The sequence below is a fragment of the Calonectris borealis genome, chromosome 9 (assembly GCF_964195595.1).
Source record: "Calonectris borealis chromosome 9, bCalBor7.hap1.2, whole genome shotgun sequence".
Classification (NCBI taxonomy): Eukaryota; Metazoa; Chordata; class Aves; order Procellariiformes; family Procellariidae; genus Calonectris; species Calonectris borealis.
In genome coordinates this window covers 5,077,447-5,105,269 of record NC_134320.1, presented here as the reverse complement: position 1 = coordinate 5,105,269, position 27,823 = coordinate 5,077,447, and the positions used below count along the sequence as shown (strand labels likewise).

General features: G+C 45.1%; 1 protein-coding gene across 1 annotated transcript; it reads left to right on the top strand.

Moving 5' to 3' along the window:
• The first annotated feature begins 4,793 nt into the window (after window positions 1-4,793).
• On the top strand, window positions 4,794-27,823 carry KLHL6 (kelch like family member 6). The gene is made up of 7 exons (XM_075158071.1): window positions 4,794-5,153; window positions 10,234-10,399; window positions 15,940-16,389; window positions 18,791-19,028; window positions 22,398-22,600; window positions 24,088-24,301; window positions 26,813-27,823. Exons 1-7 carry the CDS (start codon window positions 4,894-4,896, stop codon window positions 27,112-27,114), a joined length of 1,833 nt encoding a protein of 610 aa, XP_075014172.1. The 5' UTR covers window positions 4,794-4,893; the 3' UTR covers window positions 27,115-27,823.

Below are 27,823 nucleotides of genomic sequence, written 5' to 3'. Positions count from 1 at the left end.
CTCATCTTGGGCTATAAAGTCTTAAAATACAGCGCTAAGTGACATCCCAGCTTGTTCTGCCTGCAGCTTTGGGAGTGACCATACTGCACCCCCAGACTGCAATTCAGCTTCTTTAAATAGGATAAACACTTATTTAAATAGTAGTCTTCCTCCACCACTCCCTCAAAAGCCTATGAGCAGGGGATCAAAGATTTCTCAAGCTCAACTGGCCCATCCACACGTCAGGGTTAAGGCTTACTGACCTCTATAGCCAATAACACACGTGGGAGTACTATGATGAGGATAACAACCAGACTTCGAATACTGAACTCAAATAATCTGGGATTTACAGGTTGGTCAGATGGGACCTCTCTTGTATAGAAGGTGAAAGCACAGTTTGGAGTCACTCATCTGGATTGTTAGCACAATGCCTGACTATCCCACTACCCCTAAGAAAACAATACATGGAAGCAGCAGTTATTCTAGAAACATCTCAGTGACTTAAAATACAAGCAAAAGCAGTCTGAGAGCAAAAGTTGGGAAGATAACAAATGCAGCACTAACAGAGTAATATTCCGATACTCTCAAAATAGGAGGGTGTGAGACAGGCCAACCTCACAAAATCATGGTTGTTTGCTGACTTTGAACAACTGCAGCTGCCCAGAGGGAGGGATATGAGAAGGCTCAAGGAGTAGGTTTTGAAATGGAAGGTGGTTCAGAAGAGGGAGTACAACAGTGATGAAACAAAGATGCCAACTTGCGGTTTATAGAAAATCTGATCCACAAATTCTGGATGTGTTTTCAAAAACAAAAATCACATTTGCTTCCCCATAGCTAAAATAAGAACATGCTATTTTAAGCGAGTGAATACTATCCCAATGTACTGAAAACACAGACAAAAAGTCCAGCATCTTTCCAGGGTTGGCAAGATTATCTTGGGCCTCAGCTATCTTACTTTGCACTGTGCTAGAAAATAGCTCATGGTTAGATGAGCCCTGATATATGTGTCCAGCTGTCCAGCTGCAGTCCCCATCTCTGGTTCCACACAAAGGAACCGTCTCTGCATTAAGCAGTTGGCTGTGTGCCCCCCAGCAGGGTCCTCTGCATTGTAAGGCTTTTTCCGCAATATTTATCGGGTTGCACAGTGGAAGTGATTGCATATTGGGACTTCAGGTAGAACTCAAAAACTTCCCAAGACTCCTCTTCTGCTGTTGTGTCCTCCTCCTGTTGGAGGCTAGCACCTTTAAACAGGCCACTTCAGATGAAAGAATGCTCCCTCCCATAACCATCAGGAAGTGTGTTGAGGTCTGAAGATGTAGCTGTCAATATGTTGCTGGGTGGCTTCAGCTTTGCAAGTTATCATCTGCTTGCTCCTAGGCAGCTCTGGTGATTTTTGCAGCATTGGGGAAATTATAAAGTGGAATACCCAACAGCAGCCACTTGGTCATGGATCACGCATACCTGGAGCAACACTGGTGGTCGCGAAATGGACATGGTCTGGAATAAGAGGAAGAAGACAAACAACAAGGATGCACTTCGTGGGAGCTCTGCAGTGACAGGACATGCATAGGATAGTTCCCTTCCAGGTCTGAAATATGAAGTCGTTGCCATCTGCAAGTTCAGCAACCTGCTCATTACCTAGAGTAGGAAGTTTCCAGACCCCAGTGTGATACCAGGCTGGCTCAGCATCTTCTTTCTCAGTCTTCATCTGGCCCTTCCTTGATGCAGCCATATGCTCCCATGTTTCTTTGCTGGTCCCTCTCAGACTCGTTAGGTTCATAAGAGCTCTGTTAGCTAAAGTACAAGGACTGTGGGAAGTAAAACAAGTAACAAGAACTGTCAGAAATAGGTTTCTATGTTTCTGCCTTTGTTTTAAGAATGCCTTAACTGCCTGCGCTCGATCCATTGTTGGTGGGTGTCCCAGGCGTGATTTCTTCTGGCCCTCCTCTTAATCATGGCCCCCTGTCCATGACTTCTCCCAGGGACTGCCTGAATCTTTCACTCTCCAAGATGGGAACCAGGACCCCTGGCCAGTCTGGGCAGATTCACCTGGCATGGTCAAGCTTTAAAGTACTGAAATGCCGCAGTGATGAGATGCTGGTTTCAGGACAGACGGTTGGAAATGGTCTGGTGTTGGCTACATTAACATTTAAGCAGGGAGCGTGGTCGATGGGTAACAGAGGACGCAGACGTAAGGAGGTCAGGGCAGGATGCAAAGCAGTCTCTGAACTCAGCTCACCAAACACGTACAAAACAGGGATACATACGTACCAGCAGTAGTCTGTGATAGCTCTGTAAACTTACTATGTGACAGCAGTGCTGGATAGACATTATTTAGCCAGTAATTCCAGCCAGTTATCTCAAGCTGGTACAGAATCGACATAAGTCAATTCAGTATGTGTAAGCTAAAGACAACAGACAAACACATCATGAACAGACAAGCCTTCAGCTCTTACCAGATTAAGTGGTTCGTTTAGCTAGCAGGTAATTCTTTAATGAAAACAGTAGGAGTGCAGCCAGAATAAGTTTCTAAAGGCCAAAAAGAAGAATGTATTTGGAAGCTTCTACCATAAAGTAACAAGCTGGATTTGCCCCAGAATTAAATAAAGTGTTGCTGCTGCAGTCTTGGGCGACACAGCAGCTCAGGCAAGCAGCTCCCTGATGTTGGGTTTGTTCCCTTATACTTGCAAAGCTCCACACTGCCCTAGTGCTTCTCCAAGTAATGAAACTAGCTACCACATTTGCGGATTAATCCCTGAGCAAGGGATTCTGTAAATATTAGGCAGCCCTATAAAAACAGACTGACAAAAGAAGAAAGGAGGGGAGGTGCTTGGCAGAAAAAAAATAATTTTAAGGGTTAAAAATATATCATATGGGTTGGGAATGGCACAGAAGGAGACAGACTGCCGATAGTGATCACTGCTACTACTAGTCAACACTTGCTTGAGCTACTAAGGTCCTTTCTACAGTGCAGTTAATGGGTAGCACGCTGACAATACCGCAGCTATCAACTGACCTAGTTACTGCAGGGTTTCCGTTCCCAGCACTCACAGCCAATACAACCTTACTTCAACTTTCGCAACTATTAATGCTTTGTTTAAAGCTTCAGCAACTGGAATCAAGTGATCGCTGCTGAATCTCAGCTTTCACTTAAACAGATAATATGAAGCTTCGCACCATCAGAGGAAAACCTGATAAGATGAATTCCCTAAGGTCAAAAGTCATGATGATAAACAAAGAGAACCTAACCCAAGATAGGGTTAAAATATTGTGATTTTAAAAGCACACCTGATATTTTTGAGGGGTCTCCTTCATTTTCTGATTGTATTCCTGGATGAGTAGTTGGTGGAAAGATGGGACTGGCTTTAAAAAAGGAAGCATTCATTACCAAAAGGTAGCACAAAAGGCAGCAGGAACACATTTACATCAGCTGGGAAAGGAAAAAGCCCGAGTGCTGCACAGACTACACAAAATGAAGAAAAACCCATTACAAGGAGGTAGGGGAAAGCAGGAGGGAGATTTTTTGCTTTCCTTCCTCTTGATGATCCTATCCTATACAAGAACCCTCTAAATCTGGCGCTCTCTGAACGCCGCTTTCACCTCCCTCTTCTAAGCCAAGCTTCCCTTAACACTGTGAGTTCAGCTGTACAAGCTGGAGACAAAAGAGGAAACCAAACACACAATAAAAACATGAGGATTGGCCAAATGAGGATTCCTAGAAGTAAGTATCACAAAGGCAAGTTTGGTTAGCACTCAAGCTACCAAGGTTAGAGGTTAGCCCTGCATTCCTCTCAGGGGGAGGGAGAGGGGGGTGTGATTTTCTAACTCCACAGCATGAGAGTTTCCTAAGCGAGCTAGGGGATTTACCCTGTTACTTTCAATAGGCTGTGTGGCTTATTATCTCAGTCAGCTTGGGTCAGCTTCTCATCCAGGCGAGGTCCAAGTAGATCCAATTCAGTCTTAAGTGAAAGCGAAACCTTCAGCCCTGTGCTCTGTGTGCTCCTGTCATGCTGGAGGGTCAGCCCCAGCGCTCCCCTGCAGCATCCCCACGGCAGGTGCTCAGCCCACAGTCCTACCACCATCTATGGGGACTTATCTTGGGGACTGCAAGTTAGATGTAGATATGACTCAAGCTACCTCTTGGTAGGGGTGGTGGGGATGAGCACGCATACACTTCTCGCTAGGCTCTCTCCTTTAGCTTCCACTATTAACCAGAGTTGGTGGCATGGCACTGGCTGCATGGACCCATGCGGGACTTCACTGTGCCCGGCAGTGTGGCCTGAAGACCATCAGCTGCGAGATCTTTGATTCTGCTTCATGTCCTGGAGAGACTTACGCCTTTAGCCTTAAAGAAAAGCCATCTAATGTTTGGCAGCTAACATGTCATGAGGGACAGAAACAGCCACTTGGAGGGCTTTCTGAATATGTAAGCATATTATTAAAAAACAAAAACAAACCCCAAGCCAGCTCAGTGATTAATAATCACATACCTGGAAAAAGAAATTTAAAATAATACCCTCTTCCCCTTAGCAGCCCCGTCTGCCAGGAGTGACTCGACAGCCATATGGTGCACCTATCACTACAACCAGCCGATCCGGATAACAGCGAGGGACTGGCTTGAGGGTGGGAAGCAGGCCTTCCCTGTCACTTGTAATCTTCTCACATGCAGAGGCATCTTAAGTCCTTTCTAAACACGTTGATACTGCCTGAAATTCACTGAAAAAAACCCAGCCTTTGTTTGTGTTAACAGGATGAGAAAGTGCAAGGCTTCCTGTTATGTGTGTGTGACAGCTATAGATAAGCAGAGACCTCTGGACAGGAAATCCGCCCAACTTCTGCAGTGTGACTCGTCTGAAGTTTAGGAGCTCTTTTTAGATTGAAGCACCAACAGAATGAGACGGTGCTGGCCAGAAAATGGGGGACACGCTGGAGAAGAGCTCTGAGGATCCCAAGATCTCTTTGGACAATGAGTGTTCGATGAAAATGGGGGACCTGGTGGAAGTCTCGAGTGGTGAAAAGGTCAAGTTTGATGATACGGGTCTCTCTCTGGTGCTCCAGAATGGCCTGGAGAACCTTCGGCTTGAAAATTCCCTTACAGATGTCATCCTGTGCGTGGACAGCAGGGAATTCTCCTGTCACCGAGTGGTCCTTGCTGCAGCAAGCAATTATTTCAGGTAAGGCATGTAAGAAACAAAACCAATAAACTTACTTTGCTTCTTAGGCTTGAACTGTAGATCTCCAAGGAATGTAAACTGGGTGCTAAACTCTGCAAATTTGCAGTGAGTCTGTAATTCCTGACACCTTTCAGCTCTTTTTTTAAAGTTGGAGACTTAAATAAGGCAGGTACCAAGTTGTGGATTTGCCCGAGTTCTGATACCAGCACTCAGCAAGTCCACTGGAGGCATGCAAAGAAACGGAGAATGGTTGGCAGACAAGTGGATGAGAAAATGGTGTTTTAACCAAGTATCTGTAGACGCTTGTATTGTCCCTTTGAGATTCAAGCAAAGAGGAATATTCATTCAGATCACACGGTATTTTTATTGAGATAGGAGTGGGTTTGTGCAACTTGATAATTTTTCCCATTACCATTCGGTGGTAAAAATATATAGTGCATAAAATTGTTGAGGAGGAAAGAGAAGGAATTTTCGATCTTTCCTAGGGTTACTGAAAATCAATTACGATGGGAAATATCTCCTTGAAAGCAATTTTACCATTTCACCGCCTCCTTCTGGTCCTCTTGAATTTTTCATTCTTTCAGTACTACAATTAGATCGTCTATCTGAGACTACTGGCCAGCAAGAAAAAAATTTAGACACACAGAGGAACTCGGTATCAGTTTTAGCACAGATTTTCCACTATCATTTAGACAATCACATTTGCATGGCTGGGATTTTTTTTCTTTCTTTTTGTACTGCTAAAGTAGTCAGATGACTGAATAGCTACAGAGGAAACATGAGAAAAAAGAACCTGTGACCACTTGTGACATGAGCAGAAAGCTAATTTTAATGGAGTCTAGTAAGCTTTGCTGGTAGTGCCTGGAAGAACAGTTCTGCTTTTATCATCTCATAATAGAGATTGACGGACATAGGTATTATTTCTACAGAGAGACTATATATATCACATATGTGAAAATGTGCCACTAAAAGCAGAGATGCCCAAATATTTCTCAACAGCATTGTGTGCAGGAAGGAGAGCAGATGATGCACAAATTAAAATCAGAATTACCATAATGATACTTTGACAAAAAAACAATTCCTCTTCTGCTATGAGGAAAGGTGCTGCAATCAGAAGGGACTTCAGTAGTTGAAAACTGGCAAGACAGTTTTCTGATAACTACTGTTGGCCGGTTTTTCCACTGAGCCCTGAGCTACAGCCTGTGCCTTTGAAGGAAGGGGGATACCTGGCTGGAGGTCATCTCATCCCAAGGCAATTGCACACGTCCGTAGGGTCTGTCCCCCCAGGCACTTGTGTTTGGCCTGGCTTCGCACGGAGTTGAGATTTATTATATCACCCTGTCTGCCTGTCTGTCAGTGCCTCTTGTCATGACTCGTTGGGTTAGTTTCAATCACGTTTGGCAGAGGGTGGAAATCTCAAAACTGAAGTTCCCACAAGTTCGATGGAAGTCAGTAGCTAGGCAGAGAAGAGATGCCAGGACTGGGACCCCATGGTGCTCAGCTGGGTAACGAGCACCGCGTCCCGGCCAGCCAACACACGCAGTGCCCAGAACCAGCCAAAGCACGCGCTGCCCTTGCGCGGCCGGACACAGGCAGCCAGCGCAGAGCTGAGTGTCCTGAGAGGGATGGCGAAACGTGTGTGAGAGGAATAACGAGAGAGAATGGAGGGCTCAGGAAGGGGAAGCTGAGGTTACTGTCAAGAGGGAAACGAGGACACAAGTCTGCAGGGAACCGAGCTTCGCTAGCTGCTATTCACAAGGCGGCTTGTTTCATCTTGCCATAATTCACTAGAAGCTGCATGGGCCCAGAGAAAGAAAAAATTCTTAAATCACACTATTCCTGTGAGTACTTTACATGCTATTACAGGGCCTCTAACACCAGTGCACAGGAGCAAAGCGAAGGGACCCTGTGAGTCATGGGCTTCATTCCCCTGCAACAGCATGTTACACAACCCCCTTCCTGGACACTGGGTGCCATAATGCAAGCAATCTGTAGCAGCTGACTTAAACACAGTTAAACAAAGTTAACGACTTCTATTCCTTCCTTCAGCACTGCTTGAGAGTAGATAGACTGGTACTTCTGACATGTCCTGCATCTATAGACATAAAAGCATTAACTCTCCGTTTACCCGGATGAAGGTAACAAAGCAGAGAAGAGAAATACAAGCTGACCAAGGTAGTTCTTTACTCCAGTACTGCCCAAGGCAGTGGGAGAATGGGGCTGGGAAAGGTTGAAGCAATGTTTTCCAGAGCATCCTCAAACTCCAGCATGGTTGTTTGAAGTCAGGTTCATAATTCCAAGAACAAGCACTCCAGTGTGGGTGGGTGCTTAAAAAGTGCTTCACAAACTGCAACTCCTCATTTATTTCATTGAGATTTCTCCCTGTTTTTTCTAGATTTACCCATTTTTAGGTATCTAAATTTGGCCCTGGGCCCTCACTTCAGATGTGCATTTCTTAGAGTAAATGTTGGTTCAAAGGTTTAGATTAGAATTACGCAGGGACAGGAACCAGGGAAACAGACAACGAAATTAGTAGCCGCATTTGGAGGATTTAGAGCCCCAGAGAAAATAATCACACACCTCTCTGGGTAAGTACAGAAAGGTTCACAAGCAGCATTTTAATTGGCAGGCGAGAAGCTCAGCCTGGTCAGTCCTGAGCGGTGTCAGGGCGTTCCCTCCGGTCGGCACACAGGATGGGAATGAGGTCCACTCCACATGAGCAGAAGGAAGGCCACTACAGAAGTCAGCTCTCCTGGATAGTACTGCCCTATTCAGCCCTGCCACCTTCGAGAGAGGAGTACTGGTGGGAGAGCACGGTGCTTTAGATGTGTGATTTCTGCAGGTTGCAGCTACGTTACATGAATCCGAACCCTATGAGATCGGGACTGGATGGCAGCTCTAACACAATTTCACAGATTAGGAGACAGATAGGTGAAAGCACTTTGACAAGATCCCTGTGCAAAGCCTCCACCAGAATCCCGAGGCTCGTTTCTGAGCAGCCTTGCAATGGTGTAACGCTGGGTATCTCTAACTGACCTCCATCAAACACTCCGGCTTGGCAGGACGGAAGTGAGAGCTCTCACCTCCCCAACAGGGATGGTTAAATACAAGACTGGAGTCACCAGTTTAAGAGATAAAAGGAACAAGAGCAGACAACACCTGCATCCTACAACGGCCTATTTCTCATTAAGGTGAAGCATTCGGCACCTATCAATCCCGTGCAATTGAAACGGCTGTTTTGCACAAACCTCCCTCTCCGAGTTGAAACCCCATGCCCAGGGATAAGTGAGTACCGAGGACTCTTGTTTTCAAATGGCCACCTGCCTGCATGCCTCAGATGTACAACATTCAACACTGCCAAAAGGGAGAGAAGCTAAGGAGAATCCCAGTCTTGCACTCACTGAAGTTAAGGAGCATTTTGTCTTAATGCCTTTCAAATACTCTGATTTCAGTGGCAGCAGAAACTGGACCACGGAGCAGAGAAGTGAATCAAAAACCTCTAACGAGCTGAGACGAGTGAAAGGAAACATGAGAATTTTGGCTGAACATCTTTTCTGACAAGTAACTTCTGTGCCCAAGTTTCCTGCTCAAAAGTTAGGTCTCTTTATCCAAAACGCAGTTTTATACACTGAGATAGCTAATACCAGCTCTCTCTTGCTATAAATTCTCTGCTGAGGCAAGGACCAGGTAGCTCGTAGAGCAACAAGCAGCTGGTATCTTCCATCCATTTGCCATTCACCATGCCTAACTGCTTTGCAATAAAAACTGTTTACACCTTCGTTCCAGTGAGGTGTGTCAATCAGACAGCTTTATTCTGGCACCACTTTTACAAGAAAAGCATGGCCTAAGACTTTGGACCTCTAGCCACTTCCCAGGTTGCACTGTCCTGTCAACATTGTACATGACTAATAAAGAAGGGCTTGGTATGCAGGGTAAAGAGCGCTTCTAATTACACTTTAGATCTGCACATATTTTTCACCAACGCAGTTACAAGCGGACTCACATACTTCTAATCTGTTGATCCAGATTCCAAATGATGTGAAATCTCGCTCTCTGAATGCAGTGAACAAGACGGGACTGATCCAACTTCTAAATAAAAGCAAAAGCATTGGAAGAAATACTTAAAACTAAGAATTGAAAATGCAGATGAAGATGCGTATGTTTGCCTTGCAGCTGACACAATGCAAAGTGGATTTAGATAGCTCTTAGGGAAATTTCTGATTTATATCCCACGTGAAATATCTGACTAGTGCCAAAGCTGTGTGTGGTGGTCGCCTTTCAAATGCAGTATTATCCACCAAAGAAGAGGTGGTACCAACATGCCTGAAAACACTGCGCTTTCTGGCTAACAGTAGTTCCAATTCATAATTATTCAAGTGCTTCTCTAGCCAAGAGGTACCAACTCTACAATCTTATCAGAAGCTCCCAAAATTTAGCAGAGGAAAAGTCAGCCTCTTAATTAGAAGAGAATCCATAAGCCATTCCCTCCTGGCCCATCCCTGGTATTAATGGGTCGAAGATATGTTGGGAAGCTTAGAGGTGAGGCTATCAGACATGTGGATCTGGTCTGGCCCTCAGGGTTCAGCCTAAGCAGTGTTCTGCAGCTCCGAAGCATAGGGGTGTTGACCTTGCCAAGGGTTATAAAGTACATGTGCTAAGTGTTAACGAAGCATGGAGAATGCCAGCAGCTTGGAGGATTGGGCTTAATGAGCTGGGCCTGTACTAGAAACAGAAAGAGTAAGAGTCTGTAAGAGGCTGAGATCACAACTGCTCAGCAGCATCAGTCCAGACACAGAGCACTATCAGGGAAGGTCCCAGCAGCCTTTTGCTGCCATGGAGCTCCAGGTCTGCTGCAGAGTCCAGCTCTGGGGTATCCATCATGTGTGTAGGTCTTCTCAAACTCATGAGTAAAGAGGTATGAAAGCAACAAAAGGATTTTCCTTGTTACTTTGCTACAGGACTAACTGCATGAAATATGAAGCAATCAGAGTATTCTGTGTTGAAATCTATATAACCAAATGTTTTTAGAATGCCTCAACCTGGCTGGGATGCAGTAAAAGATAAATGTCTTTCTTTTCAGGGCCATGTTCTGCAATGATTTAAGAGAGAAATATGAAGAGAAGATCATACTTAAAGGAGTTGATGCAGAAACCATGAACATACTCTTGGACTACACTTACACCAGCAAGATGCTCATCACAAAGCAAAACGTACAGAAAGTCTTGGAAGCCGCCAGCCTCTTTCAGGTACAGATAACTCAAATGCACTGATCCAGTCTTGTTGCTCTGGCAACACCATGTTGTACCCTGGTTTACAGACTGCAGACTTCTCCGATCTCATGGGTTCCGTAAGCATTTTGCTTCATATTTACTTACACTGTGTTAAAAAGTGGCAGCCATATACTAGAATGCTACTGTGCTGGGTGCTGTGCAAACAGGCAAGCAGCCGGGCTCTGCCCCCAAGAGCTGTTCCCATGTGCCGCCTGCCAGGCAGCAGCGTTGTGTGGCTGGGGCAGTGCTCCCCGAGGTTCAGGTCAGCCTGCAAAGGCCGGTCGTCCAAAAGAGCTAGTGGGCAGTGGCTGGCATGGCTGGCCGGCCGGCCAGAGCAGGGAGCTAACTTTGTCTCTTCGTTGCCTTGAGATGGAGGCTCACCAGCCAAAGTTAGCATCCTCCTTTGTAGGACTCTTGATGTCAAGGGTTTTAGTCACAACCTGGGACTTGTGGGAAGTCAGACTTGAGGAGCGTTACTCAGCCTTTGGTCCATGAGGTATTCACGTGTCCTGTAAATCATGTGTGAGGTCTACCAAATTGCAGTCCCTGGTACCAAGCTGCAAATTGCTAACAAATTGCAACTAGCATAACCTGCCAAGTGCCAATGTGTGTATGTGTGTCCAGTCTTTTCATTAAGGAAGGCAAGAAACACCTGACTCCATAATCATCGTGGTTTATTATGAACTTCAGATTCTTGAATCTTACACGGGAGGTTTTGCTCTGAAATGAACCTGTGGCCTTTGGGGTAATGGGACCTGGTACTTGCTGTGGGGAGAGAAGGGAAAGTTATCACAAAGTGCTCCCCAAGGTAACTCCAAAAAGGTGGTGTAGCTTTAATGTCACCTGGGGCCGGAGTGCAGTAACTTACTGACATTTTCAGCAGACCAAGACTGCAAACTGGTAGCACTCAAAGGTTACTTTTGGTTCATTTTCAGGATAGTTTTATGTGTTCTTTTTGTTTTCTTCTGAACCTTTTTTCCTTAGTATCATTCCTCATTTTTTTTTTCTGAAACCATTAAAAGTATAAACTTATGTTTTTTCCTTTCTTTTCCCTATTTTTCATTAAAATTAAGATTAAATTTGATTCCCAAGGCTGGTGCTTTAAGAAAGCTATCAAACACTGTTAGAGTAATGATAAAATCATGAGGGTGCCATGAGCAAGAATAGAAAACTACAAAAACCTAGAAAACCAGGAATGTTCAACTAAAAGCAGTGATCCCAAGTCTTACTGCAATGGTCTTGGATACTATCAAGATTTATAAGGCCTTAAAGCCTCACATTATGCACGGGTGAGGTTTTTGGCTGAAAATTTGTTTTGTGTAAAAAAGATTTGGTAACTACTAGCATTCTGCCAGCTTGTCTCTGTTATTTATGCCGAAGAACAGAAACACGTGAAAGAGTCAAATGTTTCATTTCGATATATCCACAGCTGAAAAGATTAATTCTGCAATTTATTGTAACATTTTTGTTTGGGAAATTCTTTCCTTTCCAATTAATGATATGTGAGAAAACCAAATTCCAAATAGAACTTTTTTATCTGACTGGCAACAATTTTTGGCAGTGCCTCTTTTCCATCTCTCAGACTTGACAACCAGAAAAGAAATAACTTGCACAGTTCTAGATATTCCAATATAGATACTCCACTTTTCTCTAGAAACTATTTTTGAAAAGGTTTTACATAATTATGCCTTCCCTTAGTCCCTTCCAGTAAGTTTTGACCAAATGCAGCCAAAACTGACAGCAGAGAGAGGTGGAAGGCTGTTCAGAGAGAGCAGAAGTCCCTGCCGCAGTGTGCTTTGTGCAGAGATTTCCTCCTGGGGGAAGCAGGTGAAGGGTTTGGAACAGGGAGCTGCTGAACAGCTAAGCTTCACCCTGAAGTGACCCAGGCAAATTTTTTCCACCTAGAGCACAGTTGCAACATAAGTTCAACAGTCACCTCCTCTGTCTGGGTTGGCGGCTGCCCAGCCACCGTGCTCACAAGGCTGGCGCCCACCCTGGATCCAGCCCAGCACCCGCGGCCACCCGCACTGCCTGCGGAGCAGCTCATCCTTTCACCTCTTGGTAGGGCCAAGATCGCAGCTGCTTCTCAGGGCCATGGCAGAGAGCTCTGCTTCACCCGTGGTAATTCAACAACAACCTTCAGACCTGTCTACCCAGCTCCTGTCCCCCCAGGAACCTCTGTATTACCTGACTCCCTCAGCACGGCTTGGGTGAGGGGCCATGACAGCTGCTTTGGTGGAAGCAAAGAGTTTATGGGACAGAAGCAAGCTCCTGAGCAGATGTAAAAGAAACAGTACTGTCATGAAGGACTGTGATGACCACTGCCATGGAAATGCCAGCTGCAGTGGGAACAGCGGAGGATGTCCCCGAGCTGCCTCGCTCTGATGCTCTAAGCAGAGCAGGGCTGCTCTGCCCCAAGGGCACTGCTGAGGCACCACCAGCCTGATGGCCTTACTTACTCCCAAAGCACCTCTCATCTGTATGTTAATCCACTTTTCATGAACAACACGCTATAGGAAAAATACCTTGCCAATTACCTGAAGACCATCCTGTAGCCACTTAGCAGTGAACGGCCAGGGTGGCTGTCACAGGACAGTGCTAGTTACACTGCAGCCACTCTGCAGTGCCAGCCATGCACTGCGTGGCATGATTTGCTAACGAAGGGCTTCTGGGCAGCTCCAGGTCGGAGATCGGTTCACAGGCTCAGAAAGCTGTCAGCTCCCGGGAGAGTCGCCTGCGAGGATCGTTGTGCCCCTTCACCGCCTGGCTGGCTCCCTGCCGTGGGGCTGCCTTGGGACGCAGGTGTTGCTGAGCTGGGACGTGCTGCTCCTGCAGCACGGGTGCCTGAGGGCAGCGCAGCTGCAGGGTGCAGGATCTGACCCCGAAGTGTACTGCATACGGAGAGGGATTATGAATAAGAGCCCTTTCAACCACCGTTCCCTTCCCTTTCCGGGGGTTGCAGCACGAGGGAGGGCTGCTGGCACAGCTTACACTAGACAGTTGAATCAAAGCTGGGACAAGCAAGGACTTAAATGGGGAGAATAAATTTTATTATTCAGAGAGAAGGCCAAGTGGAGGCCAAGTAAGCATACGGCCTCTAGCAAGTAAGAACCTGGATTCAAAGGGGTATTAGGAGAAGGACCTAGTTATTGAAGAAACTGTTCCCAGGGAACAGGATTTTTAAAATGCCTAGGGTGGCATTAGGAGGGGTATTCACAGAAGGGGAAGAAGAAAATCTAGAGCTCTTCAAGAATAATCAGAGCAGATGAAGCAGAGGCTGAGGGGCGTCTTCCTGAGCAGGGTGCTCTCCTGAGTCACCTGCTCTCATGGGACTGACCGAAGCACGTCCAGCAAGTTTGGGGGAGTTTTGGGGGGAGTTTGGTCTCTAAGTGAAGGGAGTGGTGGGAAGACAGTGCAGCACGGAGACAAGGGGCAGCACCCAAGGAAACTCCTGCCCTGATACACTCCCGAGCGGTCTGACCTCTCTGGTTAAGCCCTTGGTGGGGACCGTTTCTCACACCCACACCTCACAGTTCCGCATTCATCTGGCCACAAACACAGCTACCTAGCATGATCAGTGGTGCCTGCGTGGCCGTTAGATCAGTGTGCACCGCCTGGGAGAAAACCCTCTGGTGTCATCTCGTGAGTATCGCTCTTAACAAGCCGTGTATAAATAATTGGAGCACTCTACAGTGGTTGGGCCGTAGGCTGGCGAGAACATCGTTTTGGTGTCTATTCCCAGGCTTGTGGATGATTTGATGAGTGACCTTGGCAAATCCCAGATTTGTTTTTTTGCATCTTGTTACTGCCAACTTCTAAAGGACTAATGCTTAACCTGCCTCAGGTCTGAGGACTACCTGATGTTGGCAGAGTCCTTTCAGATGCTCAGGGAAACTCACTGCTGAGTTCAGAGTGTTAGCCTTGTGCTAGCCCAGAGAACAGGCAACGCGAGCGTGGCAGGCACCAAGGGACCACCAAGTCTGCCACAGTGCCACAGCGTGCAGCTGACATATTTATATCACAACGGCAGCAACATATTCTGAGACCTCGCGTACCCTTGTTCATCAGTCAGTTGCATTTCTCTAAACTCTTGACCACGTCTAGATGTAAAACAGGAACCAGATAGTCTGCATGCAGCGTCTGCGATCGCTCAGCTCTGGTAAACAGTCTAAATGTGTCAACACAACACTGCTGGGTCTGGAAGATTCTACCCTAATTACTGAAACAAATCTACATACTGCAGTGTTTAAAAATGTTTCGCTTCCTCTTTGCCCCTAAATTACTGTTGTGCAACTTTCCCCAGTGGGACAGAATGAGTTAAAATGGTTTGCTTGCTGACACTGAATGGAAAAAGGACCCAAAAAGCATGGACGGAAATGCACAGCATCAGTTCTGACCCATCTTTCTATATGTTACTGTTTGCAATGCTCAGTGGCAAAACCAACACCAAATACTGATGCCCTATCTATATCTGAAATCACAGAGGTGACGGAAAGCCCAGGATAAAGCACTGTAACTTATTAGTTCTACCCAAAACTGGTTCCCAATTCCTGAATAATTACCAGCAACCCAGCTCACATCATAGTTCATGGCAAATGCCCTGCAGACATCTGTGGGCCAGGATCTGCACATTTGGGACCCTCAGGTGCGGCTATTGTGCAAATAAAATTAATGAGAGTAGTTGTGATGCCCTATCGAACGCAAACGTGGGAAGTTCTTTGATTAAGCAGACCCTGTGTGTAAAATGCGCATGTATGTATTTTTGAACCAATGGTGATGACAAGGAAAACAAAGGTCACTAAAACCTCCAGAGGCCTCCCCCACACAGACACTTGCCAGACAACCCTGGCTGTCAGGCAACTCAAAGATTTGCTGATGGTCAATCTCTTCCTGCCACGTCCCCCAGTACAGGACAGCATGCCCATACACTCTGGGGGGGGCCGCACTTTGGCCCAAACCTCCCCGACTCCAGCACTCATTTTCCACCACCCTTGCAAGGCCTCAGACGTGTTCAGAGTTTGGATGGTGGGGGCATAAATGCAGACAGTGGAGCCACCTGCACTCCAAAACCAGACTGCCTTCTAGTTGATCTGAGCTGACATGCAAGATGAGGCAGGGTAAGCACATCTGAAGCCTGGGGACCTTATCTGTGCTTTGTAACTCCGTGGTTGCTAGTGCTTTGAGATCTCATGGAGGGAAAGGGAATGGTAGAAAACCCTTTACTTTTGTGAAACAAATAAAATTCATGACTGTCACAGGTCTTCTGTGTCCTGCAAGGGGAAAAAGGAGCAATATGGACGTAGAGGGAGGAAAAACAGTGGGAGGAAGAAATTTTCATTTCAGAGTGCAGATTCTGGGAGATACCTGTCCTGGTATGACTGATTTCTTGTCTCCCCCAGCTCTTTGCTGTAATGCGCATAGCTGATTGGGACCCAGACCCAAAGCTCCATAGCTCTCCTGTGATACAGTCTTATAAGTAACTGCTCTGTGCTTATACATGCTTTTTCTGTCCACAGTTCCTTCGCATGGTAGATGCTTGTGCCAGTTTTCTCACCGAAGCCCTCCAGCCGGAGAACTGCGTTGGCATCCTGAGGCTGGCTGATGCCCACTGCCTGCACAGCCTGAAACAGCAAGTGCAGAACTACATTATCCAGAACTTCACCCAGGTCCTGAACTACGAGGAGTTCCTGGAGCTGCCGGCTGACATTCTCTGCAGCACGCTGAAGAGTGATGACCTCTACGTCACGGAAGAGGCACAGGTGTTCGAAACTGTAATGAACTGGGTTCGTTACAAGGAGTCAGAAAGGTTTCCTCTCCTGCCGTACGTGCTGGAGAATGTCCGGTTGCCCCTCTTGGACCCCTGGTATTTCGTAGAGACTGTTGAAGCCGATCAACTCATTAGACAGTGTCCAGATGTCTTTCCTTTGCTCCAGGAAGCAAGAATGTACCATCTGTCAGGCAATGAGGTCAGTAAAAAAGGAAGGTATTTGCTGCTCTTTCTAAATGTCTCATGCTTCTGCTCAAATATCCCATCGGAAGGAGCAGTACCATGAGGCAAAAAAAGATACTCACACTGAAGTTTCACTAGCTGGTGCTACTGAAAAGTCAAGGTGGGCCTCACCAGTTATCCTGCTGATTTAGAGAGTTTAGAAGCTTTTGGTAGGTTGTTTTAAAACAAAGTGTACAGCTTCCTGTTTATGAACATTTGCGCTCAACTCTTTGTACACACACTTGCACAGCTAAACAAAGACCCTCGGTGACTTCCCTAGTAAAAAGGCAAATGGTGTTACTCCTGACACCTCACCCTCTCAGCTATTATTTCAAGCCTAAGAAAGGAAGAATAATTTTCCCACTAAACTGTGCCACAATCTGTAATGACTCTTTCAAACCTGAATATGTAACATCTCCATCTGTTACTCATGGGGGAAATGTTTCAGAAAGAGAGAACCTCCCGTGAAAAAGACGATCTCTTTCCAGAGGAGAGGTCTGCCTGTTTTCCTCATTTGCAGAGGTCCCTGCACCCAAAGACGCAGGTTTATCCTGGCATCTAGTCGAGTCCTGTCCTGCCTGCTCAAGGTAGGCTGAGGTGGATCTCCAGTTCTTCAATTGCCCGTCCTCTTTGGAAAGTTAGGTATCAGTCACATCTCCTGGCCCAAAATATGGGGTAGAGGGGAGCGCAACCAGAGGTCAGATTTCACAACAGGAGCAAAGATATGTGAGCGTGTGAGGAAACGTGTGCCTCCTCAGTCAGAGAGTCAGAGGAAGGCAGGAGGCCTCAGGAGCATGTTGTGGATCCATCGCTAACAGTGGATGTGTCACTGGCAGGGGGGGAGAGACCAAGGGCTCTTTGTGCCGGTGGCTGCGTAAGACAGTACGCGACGACCTGGGGCAGTGCCAGGCAGTCTGGTGGTAACTCCTCAAGAAAGGCTTGCCCCACGCAGCAGTGCTGTCAGGTCCATGCAGGATAGATGAAGGGAGTGTTGCTCAGCATTGAACACTCATCTTCAAAGGGGCAGCCGACAGAGGCAGGCCTGCCAGCTATCCTCCCCAGGGCTGACGCCTGGCAATGGTGACAGACAGGTTAAAAACAGAATTCTGAAAGCTGGCAAGTTCTGGGACAAATCTTTTTAAAAAAATTGTCTGATAATTTGCTAAACATAGGGAAAATACAAGATTTATGTCTGTGTAAATAATATTTTTTAGTATAGATAAATTATGCCAATTTATAGAAACACGTTAAAAATAGAAAGAGAAGTAAAACTGTAAGCCAGCTGCCTACTGCCACAGCATTTAACCTGTGGGTCCATGGGCTGCTTCTCTGGGGCATGCAGAAGGTAACAACTGCAATTACTGCAGAGGAGTGCAGACCTCTCCCAGCAGACTTTGAGGGTCTGCAAATTGGCAAATGCCCTGTGATACAGCATAAGCAGAGGAACTACTTTATGTGCTTCCCATGCCTTTTACATTGCATTTCTTCCAGCATGAAAAATTGGGGGGTGGGGAAGGATAAAGAAGTTTATTCCTTCTATCCTTCAGCATAGAGCCAGCATACCTCAGGACACTAATGCACTCATTTCCACTTGCTCGCAAGTGTTTCCTCCAAGCAGAACACAAGTTTCCAAGCACCCCCTGCATTCTTTGCTCCTGGTGAACATCCACCCGGGAAGTGACTTTTTCCAGTGTCCCTGAAACAAAGACCTGGTGAATAAACTGAGCCAACGGGCAGTAAATTAGAGCTAACCACGTTTCAGAGCCTGGTGCTGGCTTTAAGTAAATCTTCTAATTCTGGCCTAAAATTAAGGCTTATAAACAAAGAAACAAATAAAAAACCCCATGGTTGAGAATTGTTATTGCTTTGACACTAACATATCCCTTCAGGACAAATAATGAGAGTATTTATTTTCTGCTAGCGCTAACTGCAGTCTTGCTCTCTCCAAGCTCCCCAGGGCATACACAAGCCTTGGGGCCCTCCTACCTTGTCCTCACTCTGTCAGCCCAAATAAAACCTATCCTCTTCAGCTGCCTCACATGCACCCAGCCTTGTCTCTAGTGCTCACCTTCATAGCTCTTGGTGCCACTCTGGGAATTCACAAGAACAAGAGGATCTGAAAGGATCCTAGTGGGTAGGCAAAAGCAACTAAGTCCAGTGTTGAAAAAATCCTGCTGAAAGAAGGATACAGCAACCCCTACTGAATGCTTCTAGGATGCTTTCCAGGCTTTCAACTTAGAGAGCATTTGATAATTGCTTCAGCTGATGTAAGCCAGTTGTGATTTGCAAAACAGGTAATCAGAAAAAAGGTCACCAGATCTTTCTGTAATTGTAGGTGTAAGTGCCCTGTGTACTCACTCTGTCTTGCTTGCGTTTAGATTATTACAGAAAGAACCAAGCCCAGGATGCACGAGTTCCAGTCTGAGGTGTTTATGATCATAGGGGGCTGTACAAAAGATGAGAAGTTTGTAGCAGAAGTGACTTGCCTGGATCCTTTGAGACGAAGCCGCCTGGAAGTAGCAAAATTACCAATCACAGAGCAGGAGACGGAAAATGAGACTAAAAAATGGGTGGAGTTTGCATGCATTACGCTAAAAAATGAAGTCTACATATCGGGTAAGGAACAAGACATTGGGAGTGGAAGAGGGGAGCAGAGGGTTCTCACAATTATTTCCAGCTTTTATCACGAGCATGCCTGAGGCAGCTTTAGAGAATTACGCACTACAGGTATTCCTAATGCTTTGGCTTTGAACAGGCTCCAGAGAAGGGCTGGATGTGTGAGGACACAGCCTAGTCCTGGTTTCAGCACAGGATTCCTGTTCAAACAATATTAATCTATATGCACGGCTACTTGTGTGCAGCACCCTAAACACTCGCTGACCGTGGTCACGGAAGGGCCCCTGAGAACAGTTTACCAAACATAAAATGAAGAACAGTCGCTCCAGCATCTTCTTATAACAAGTCCATTTGCAGCTCCACATGCATAAGCAAAAACCTGCCAGAATCTGACTCGTTCTGCAAGGATTAGTCACAAACCTGCAGGAGCAGTCACTGCTGTTTGGCTGCTACCTGGAAACTGCACTTCCAGGAGCACTTCAACAGCGGATCAGACAGGACTCTAGAAGTGCCCATTTGCTAACGGCAATACTAACTGTCAAAGCCAGATGAAACCCAATGGTCCAGACATGCAGCATGGATCTGAACTTAACATTTGCAGGCCCTCATCCTGACAGCTTCAGGAGGCACATTTAACTTCCCACACAAATACAGTTGAGCTCTATGTATGGGTTTGATCCTGGAGCTACAGAGTTTTTACTTTGATAATCAAAAAGGTTAAACTCAAGCTTGCTAGTCAGTTTGACAGCTGGTTTTGATTGGTCAAAAACAAGTTTGATGATCTCGTCGTGCTTTCCAAAGGAAAAGTGATAGCACACTGATAATCACTGTCACGTTACCGACCATGATACAGAGCAGTGCCTCCATGGGTAGGACACTTTTTCCCGCAAAATCATCCACCAAATTCTATGTTCACTTAAAACAGGACAGTGGAAAGGAGGAGGGAGGGCTAAAGTGTAAAAGCTTTGCTTAAGTGTGAATAGTGGTCCATTGCCTTTATTCAAATATTTTCCATTGCATTCTCCCTTTTGGGAATCCACATATTTTTATCCCCTCATTCCAATTTAAAGTTTATTAAATCTTTATCCTGGGATAAGAATTAGATTATTCCTTCCCTAGTTAGAAATAAAGGAGTTTTTTTTCTTTCAGCCCACCATAAGGAGGTTCTTTTTACCCTGGTGACAGACCCTCTGTTAAAAGTTAGCAGTAGAGGGGAACCTAAGTCAAACATCCCGACTAGGGAACATCCCTCACACCTTCACACCCTTGAGTTGAGAGGTCTCTTTTCCATTTGCCTTTAATCTCTTATCCTTTCCTCTCTTTCAAGGTCACAGGCTTTTTGCTTCCTCTTATTCTTGACATCTTTTCCAGTGCCTCTTCTCTGCTTTTCTTTTATGCTCTATCCAGGCTACCTCCAGGCCAGGCTAACACCTCCCCTGCTATGGTGAGTCTAAGCTGGCTTTCCTCTTGCTGCTATTCTCACAGGTCCTCTTTTTTCCTTCTCTGCTTAATTTCATATCTTTGACTCCCCCCTTTACATTCCCTCTTAGTCTTTCTCCTATCTACTTTTCACCCTTCCCACCCAAATAAAGGTCTGAGTGGACCAAAGTCAATAGTTTCTTTCCAGCTCAATGAAATTATTAGTGGCTCAATCCCAATTAAACATCTGCCTCCTCCTGCGTGTCCTTCTACTCCTGTTTCCTGGTTCTTTCCTAGCTTGACCCCCCCTCTCACGTGCTCATTTCCCTTGGTGTCTGGGTACAGTTTGGAGTCTTCCCTGCTCTTTTAGCATCTGAACAATAGGAAAGTTCTTTGCACAAGATTATGACTATTTTTAGTTCGCCATTTCCCTGAACAGCTTAAATGCTTTGACTGGATGGACTGAAACACTACATTTGTAGTGTAACTAAAAATGACATGAATTATCACTCACCATTCTGTTACTTTTACTAATTTAGTTACAATTTTTCCTCAAATTAGAAACAACTGTGGTCTAGAGAAAAAACAAAATAAATAAACAAAATAAACGTCCAGTTCTCTCAAAAATCTCTCCCCGTTCCCTGATGTGCAGCAAATTCACCTGCCCCGTCCAGCTCAGGCTCCTACCAGAGTTTCAGCCTGTGCAGGAAAGAAGCAGCTCATGTGAAGGGAAAATTTCAAGGGAGGGTAAGGGGAACACCTGCAGTCTCTCAGCCCCATTGTAACCATGAATGCTGCATTCAGGCCCTTCAGCTACTTCAGCTATTTGAGTGCAAATAAAATTCAACGCATACATGTGAAAAATACTGAGACAAAAGCATTACAAACAACTCTTTCTAGCATGCTAATTATCTTCTATTCAATCTGCTGTTTGGCCCAGAGATGAGCTCCATCACTTTGCAGTGATCTGGCTGCAGTACAGAATACCAATGAAGGCAGACACTTTCTCAATGGAATATGAATTCTCTTTTCAGTAAATTCACCAGTGAAGCAAATGTTTAATCAGGTTGCAGATGATGGAATAAGCTACTCAGCCTATAAATGCAGTTTCAGGCTTAACTAGTTCTATTTGTATTGCAGTTACACCAAAAATTATATGCAAACAAAAGTGTTTAAAACACTGCTCTCTGCTTTAGCACGAGTAAAGATTCACTTGCAAGTCAGCTCTAGAATGAGTTTGCAGGGTCCAGTTCTGATCTTCAATTTACAAATATGAAGCAAATCCAAGTCAGTAGAGAAAGAGATCAGAAGGAGAGGTACAAAACCAAGATCCCAGCCATATGGTCCCAAGGTTGAACAGTAAAACTTCTAACGTGTCATACAGGACTACTATCGATTAGGAGTTTGGAGTCAGGTCTTCTAGTTTACGATGCAAACCACTAGGCTAGCTGACTGGATCTACCCTGTGCAAACTAGCAGTTCCCCACTGCAGGCCTGTCTTTGAGGGATTTGGCACTACCAACGGCAACATCCTCCACTATCTTATTTAAATCACGTTTGTTTATTTGTCACTTCCCAGCATCCTGCAAAGCTCTGGTGGTGCACAGATATCGCCTGCATATGACCATGCTGTGTGTGGTTGGTCATTCACCCAGTATTCAAATGAAAGTGGTTGTGGTCAGATAAAGTGGGGAACAGTGATTTATCGTTATTGAATATTTGGCTGTAGAAATTGTTCAGAGTTTCCTTCACTATTAAGTAAACCAAATGCAGAATTTTTCTTCTTGTATAACAGGGCCAGGCCATTGGTGTAGGTAATTAAGAAGCTAATAATAAGGACCAATGATTTATTTTCTATTGTGAGAGAACATTTTTAAATTTAAATATATTGGAGATCTTGAGTAAATACAAGCTATGCTATCATATTTACATATGTCATGTACACTGCAGGTGGCAAAGAAACAAAGCATGATGTCTGGAAATACAACGCCTCCATCAACAAATGGATACAAATTGAGTATCTAAATATTGGGCGATGGAGGCATAAAATGGCTGTGTTGGGTGGCAAAGTATATGTCATTGGAGGGTTCGATGGCACGCAGAGAATCAACAGCATGGAAGCATATGATCCTTTTCATAACTGCTGGTCAGAGGTAAGATACTGCATCACATAACATTTTACTCATTTGGAACATTTTAATCAGAAAATGTTAGGGCTTTGAATCATAAAAATGAACAAGACAGGATCTAGTACAATTTTTTTAAGTATTTCTGGTCTGTAAAAACCCTAAATATTTTTTCTATAGAAATACCTATCCTTGAGAAAGTAAAAATCACAGGATTGCCTGCCAGTCATTGCCTGTGAGATATCTAATGCCTAACTTTCCTTTTCTTAATTGGTTTTTAATGCTAATAGTCCATAAATCAGTGAGTAAGAACATAGTATACATGAACCAGAGCGCAGGCCGAAAACTACTGCTTTGATACGTAATATATCCTGGTTTAACCCCAGCCGGCAACTAAGCCCCGCACAGCCTCTTGCTCTCTCTCCTGGGTGGGATGGGGGAGAGACTCGGAAGGGTAAAAGTGAGAAAACTCGTGGGTTGAGATAAAGACGGTTTAACAGGTCAAGCAAAAGCCGCGCACACAAGCAAAGCAAAACAAGGAATTCATTCAGTACTTCCCATCGGCAGGCAGGTGTTCAGCCATCTCCAGGAAAGCAGGGCTCCATCACGCGTAACGGTTACTTGGGAAGACAAATGCCATCACTCCGAACGTCCCCCCCTTCCTTCTTCTTCCCCCAGCTTTATATGTTGAGCATGACGTCATATGGTATGGAATATCTCATTGGCCAGTTGGGTCAGCTGTCCTGGCTGTGCTCCCTCCCAGCTTCTTGTGCACCTGGCAGCGCACGGGAAGCTGAAAAGTCCTTGACTATGTAAGCACTACTTAGCAACAACTAAACCATCAGTGTGTTATCAACATTATTCTCATACTAAATCCAAAACACAGCACTATATGAGCTACTAGGAAGAAAATTAACTCTATCCCAGCTGAAACAAGGACAAACGTGTGTATCAACCTGTGCATTACATACGGTATGGGTTATACATTTAAGTCGAAAGTACAGGTTTCAGGGTAAACAGAGGGGAAAAAAACCAGTTCTACTAACTGTACTTCAAACAATGAGGAGAGTATTAGGCAGCCAATTAATCCATTAAATTAATGAGATTAGGCATCATAATGGCAGATACAAACCCTAGTTTTTAGATGATACAAAGCAATGCAGAGGAATCTAACAATCACAGCTGCAAGTAGAAAGATCAGTATGAACAAGTTTCTTGTGTTTTTTCAATGTACATAAGTATGTAAAGGAGATTTGGGGCATTTCTGACATTTCCTAGCTTTTAAATTGTTGACAACGTAATTTTAATAACAGCATTTGAACAGAACTTTTTTTTTAAGGGGTTTACAGTCTTAAGAAAAAGCTGAAACATACTTCTCCCTTATCCCTAGAAATGTCACCTACTGATCATCTTAACAGGGGTGTCTGACTTAACCCACAGGCTCCTACCCCGTAGGCATCTGTCTGACTACTTGAAATCAAAATGGTTACTAATGATTTTTTACGGTCACACAGGCTGCTCCGCTCATGGTCAATGTAAGCTCCTTTGCAGCAGCGAGCTACAAGAAGAAACTCTACGTGATCGGGGGAGGACCCAACGGGAAGCTGGCGACAGACAAGACTCAGTGCTACGACCCTGTGACCAACATGTGGAGCCTGAAAGCTGCCATGCCAGTAGAAGCCAAATGCATCAATGCCGCAAGTTTCCGTGATCATATTTATGTTGTGGGTAGGTGAAGCATTAATCCTTCTTGTCTAGACACAGCAGGGCTTGTTTCTGTGTGTTAGTTTTACCCATAAACTCTATGGAGTGTAATCAAATGGTCATATGGCTCTTCCTGTTAAGCTTAGTGAAATCAGCACATTTACAAACAGTAGTGAAGACTCACCAAGTCAAACTCCCTGTTAGCGTGGTAGGTATCTTGGAAAGCTGGAGCTAGCCCAGAGATAACTTAAGGCCTCCAAAGGTGGGTTCATAGTGGCAAGGGCATGACCTCATGGCTACATCATGTCCCCTCTCCTCTCCAGGGGCATTGAATCATAGAATCATAGCATCATTAAGGTTGGAAAATACCTCTAAGATCATCGAGTCCAACCATCAACCCAACACCACCATGCCCACTACACCATGTCCCTAAGCGCCTCATCTACTCGTCTTTTAAATACTTCCAGGGATGGTGACTCAACCACTTCCCTGGGCAGCCTGTTCCAAGGCCTGACCACTCTTACAGTAAAGAAATTTCTCCTAATGTCCACTCTAAACCTCCCTTGGCACAACTTGAGGCCATTTCCTCTCGTCCTATCGCTTGTTACTTGGGAGAAGAGACCAACCCCCACCTCGCTACAACCTCCTTTCAGGTAGTTGTAGAGCGCGATGAGGTCTCCCCTGAGCCTCCTTTTCTCCAGACTAAACAACCCCAGTTCCCTCAGCCGCTCCTCATCAGACTTGTGCTCCAGGCCCTTCACCAGCTTCGCTGCCCTTCTTCGTTGCCCTCCTTGCACAGGATTTATGTAGGGATATGAGTACTAGGAGCAGGTCATGGGAGCAGAGCCACTGATACCCAAAGACCCAGACCTCTTCACTAGATCGCACTTAGTGTTAATTCAGTCAATTGCCAGAACTGGAAGCAAAGGTGGAAGAACAAGAGTTTAATGGTGGTGAGCTGAACTGTGGAGGGAGGAGGGAGCCTGCACACATCTCCAGATGGTGCTGGAAAAACCAAAAGAAGGGAAGAGGAACATTTGTTTCCAAAACAGGAGCTCTGAAGAATTTCCCCCCCTGCCAGCCCTGGCACAGAAAGTTTCTCACTTACAGTATAATCAATATGGTGCTGAGGGCTGGCATAGAGCCAGGGTATCACCAAATAGTAAATGGTGTTCTGAAGGGAGATTGATAACATGCATGTGTGTGCACATATAGATATATATGCATGCATGTTGTGTATGTGTTAATACCTTGAGCTTCTCCTCAGCACAGGGATTGACATCACCCTCTTGATACAAGATGAGGGACAGAAAGAGAAGGCATGACTTACGGGCTAGCTGATACAACTCCCAGTAAAATTTGACATGATACTCCAGTTACATTCATTCAGCATCTTTCACCAGAAAACCTATTGTTTCCTTATCTGAGAAACAAATCTAGTTCAATCTGGATAGAAACCAGCCCCACCTGAGGTTTAAAAGATAAAAGAGCATTTGGTTACTGCATCCAAAGCAATCAAATTACCCAGACTGATGAATTACCAACTGCCAGATGAATCACTGTAACTAACGTGTATGTTTTCAGTCTGCTCCAATTGGGAAATAAAACTTGTTTAAGTCACCTCACAGTGACTTGATCATCCCTGAAGTACTGGATTAGTATTGTCAAAACCAAATTTATTATAACTACAATAGATAAATGCTCACTTTGCCAACAGGTAGGATCCCAGGCATTGTTGCAACTCATCCATAAGACCACGGCTTCAAGGTTTCCCCAGCCCTATTCTATACAGTTGAAGACAGACCCAGTCCTTGCAAATTTCAGAATAAGAACCATTCAGCTGATGGTACTCTCAGGAGGGAATATACTTCCATAGCCTTTCTTGGGTACTGAGGTATTGACCATTTTTCAAAAGAAAAGGACCCTGCAAAATTGGAGAAGGTGCACAGAAAGTTTCAAGAATCACTGCAAATTTGGGAAACCTGGAGAAACTGAAGGTCATTCTCTGTTTAGCTTACCCATAAGAAGATTACGAGTTCAGACTGACAAACCTCTAAACGAGGAATGGGCTTTTGAAAATAGCCAGCTCCAGGCAGAAGATTTAATGGGTAGGTGGACACTGAAGTTAGAGGAGTCAGTGAAGAAATCATGTGCCCATTTCTAATAGTGGCAGCTTACCACACCTAGTCCTTCATGATCTAAGCTCTTCTAAACAAGATTGTATTTTTCTAAAGTTGTGTCCTTAGCTGAAGCAGCAGGTATGAGAAAGGTCTGTTGCTGGGTGCGCTGTGCTCACACTGCATGACCACAGCAGTTTGTTCTGGGCTTAAAATCCACAGCCTTATGAACAATAAGTGGCCTTCTGCGGATCTGGCTTTCAAAACAATAAAATATCCTGTGACCTTGTTTCTTCTTAGCTTTGGGGCATAAATCATTCTTACAAATGTCAGGAATGGAGCCTTGTTGAAGTGGGTGGTTTAGTTAAAATCTCTTACAGCAATGGCCGGTGCAGACTGATATCCATTTCCTCTCCAGGTGGGGCAATGAAAGCGCTTTACTCCTACAGCCCCGAGGAAGACACATGGTGCCTGGTGACTCAGTTCACCCATGAGAGAGCCAGTTGTGGGATTTCTCCTTGCAACAACAAGCTGTTTATCACTGGGGGCCGAGATGAAAAGAACGAAGTCATTGCGACAGTGCTGTGCTGGGACCCTGAAACTCAGAAGCTGACAGAAGAGTGTGTCCTGCCTCGGGGGGTGTCTCATCACGGGAGCGTTACCCTCAGGAAGTCTTACACGCACGTCCGTAGGATTGTGCCTGGGGCAGTTTCTGTCTGACCGTAGGAGAACTGCAAAGAAACCCAATACCTGCGTGCCCCTGTGACACAGACTGCAATGATGATGTTTTTTAGCTGCAGGTAGCAATGGATGGAAATACCACCACGAGGGTCCTCTAGGGAGTATCTGTATATATGCTCAGCCCTTGCATTTCCTCTGTACAGTATATCCTTAAATTATCTTAATTCCTTCCCTCCACAGAAAAACAAAGGGACCAGCTGTAGTTTACTCCTGCCAACACAATACCTCCAATCAGGCAAAGAAATGTGATGTGTAGGTGGGAAATTTTCTTCCCAGCTATATCTGCCCTGAAACATGCTTGAACTGGCTCAGCCTGGTCCTGAAGTTTGTTTAACTATTTATTGTGTTAAGTTGGATTTGCAGCACCTACTAGTGAAAAAGAGAAGATGCTTTTTGGAATGAAAGATTTGTAACTTTGGTGAAACGCAACGTTGTTTCCTCCAAAGCTGTGCTTTTTTCCAGTGGTTGGCACATTAGATTAAGTTAAAACTGTTTTGTTTGTTTGTTTGCTTGAAGACATTTTGTAATTTTTTCAGTTCTGCGTGACCAAAAAAATCCATCTCAGTTTGCAAACCTTGCTGTCATTCCCAAGAAAGATACTGCATAGGCTGCAAATATAAATGAACGCTAATCTGGTTCCGCTGAACATTCATTGTAGCTGTTTTCTAATAAAGCAACCCAAAACCTA

What these genes read in the sequence shown, in the direction of transcription:
- KLHL6 (XM_075158071.1), top strand. Translation starts at nt 4,894, where the DNA reads ATGGGGGACACGCTGGAGAAGAGCTCTGAGGATCCCAAGATCTCTTTG. An exon ending in AAATGAAGTCTACATATCGG is followed by an intron (nt 19,029 to 22,397) that starts GTAAGGAACAAG and finishes TGTACACTGCAG; the next exon opens with GTGGCAAAGAAACAAAGCAT. An exon ending in TGATCATATTTATGTTGTGG is followed by an intron (nt 24,302 to 26,812) that starts GTAGGTGAAGCA and finishes TTTCCTCTCCAG; the next exon opens with GTGGGGCAATGAAAGCGCTT.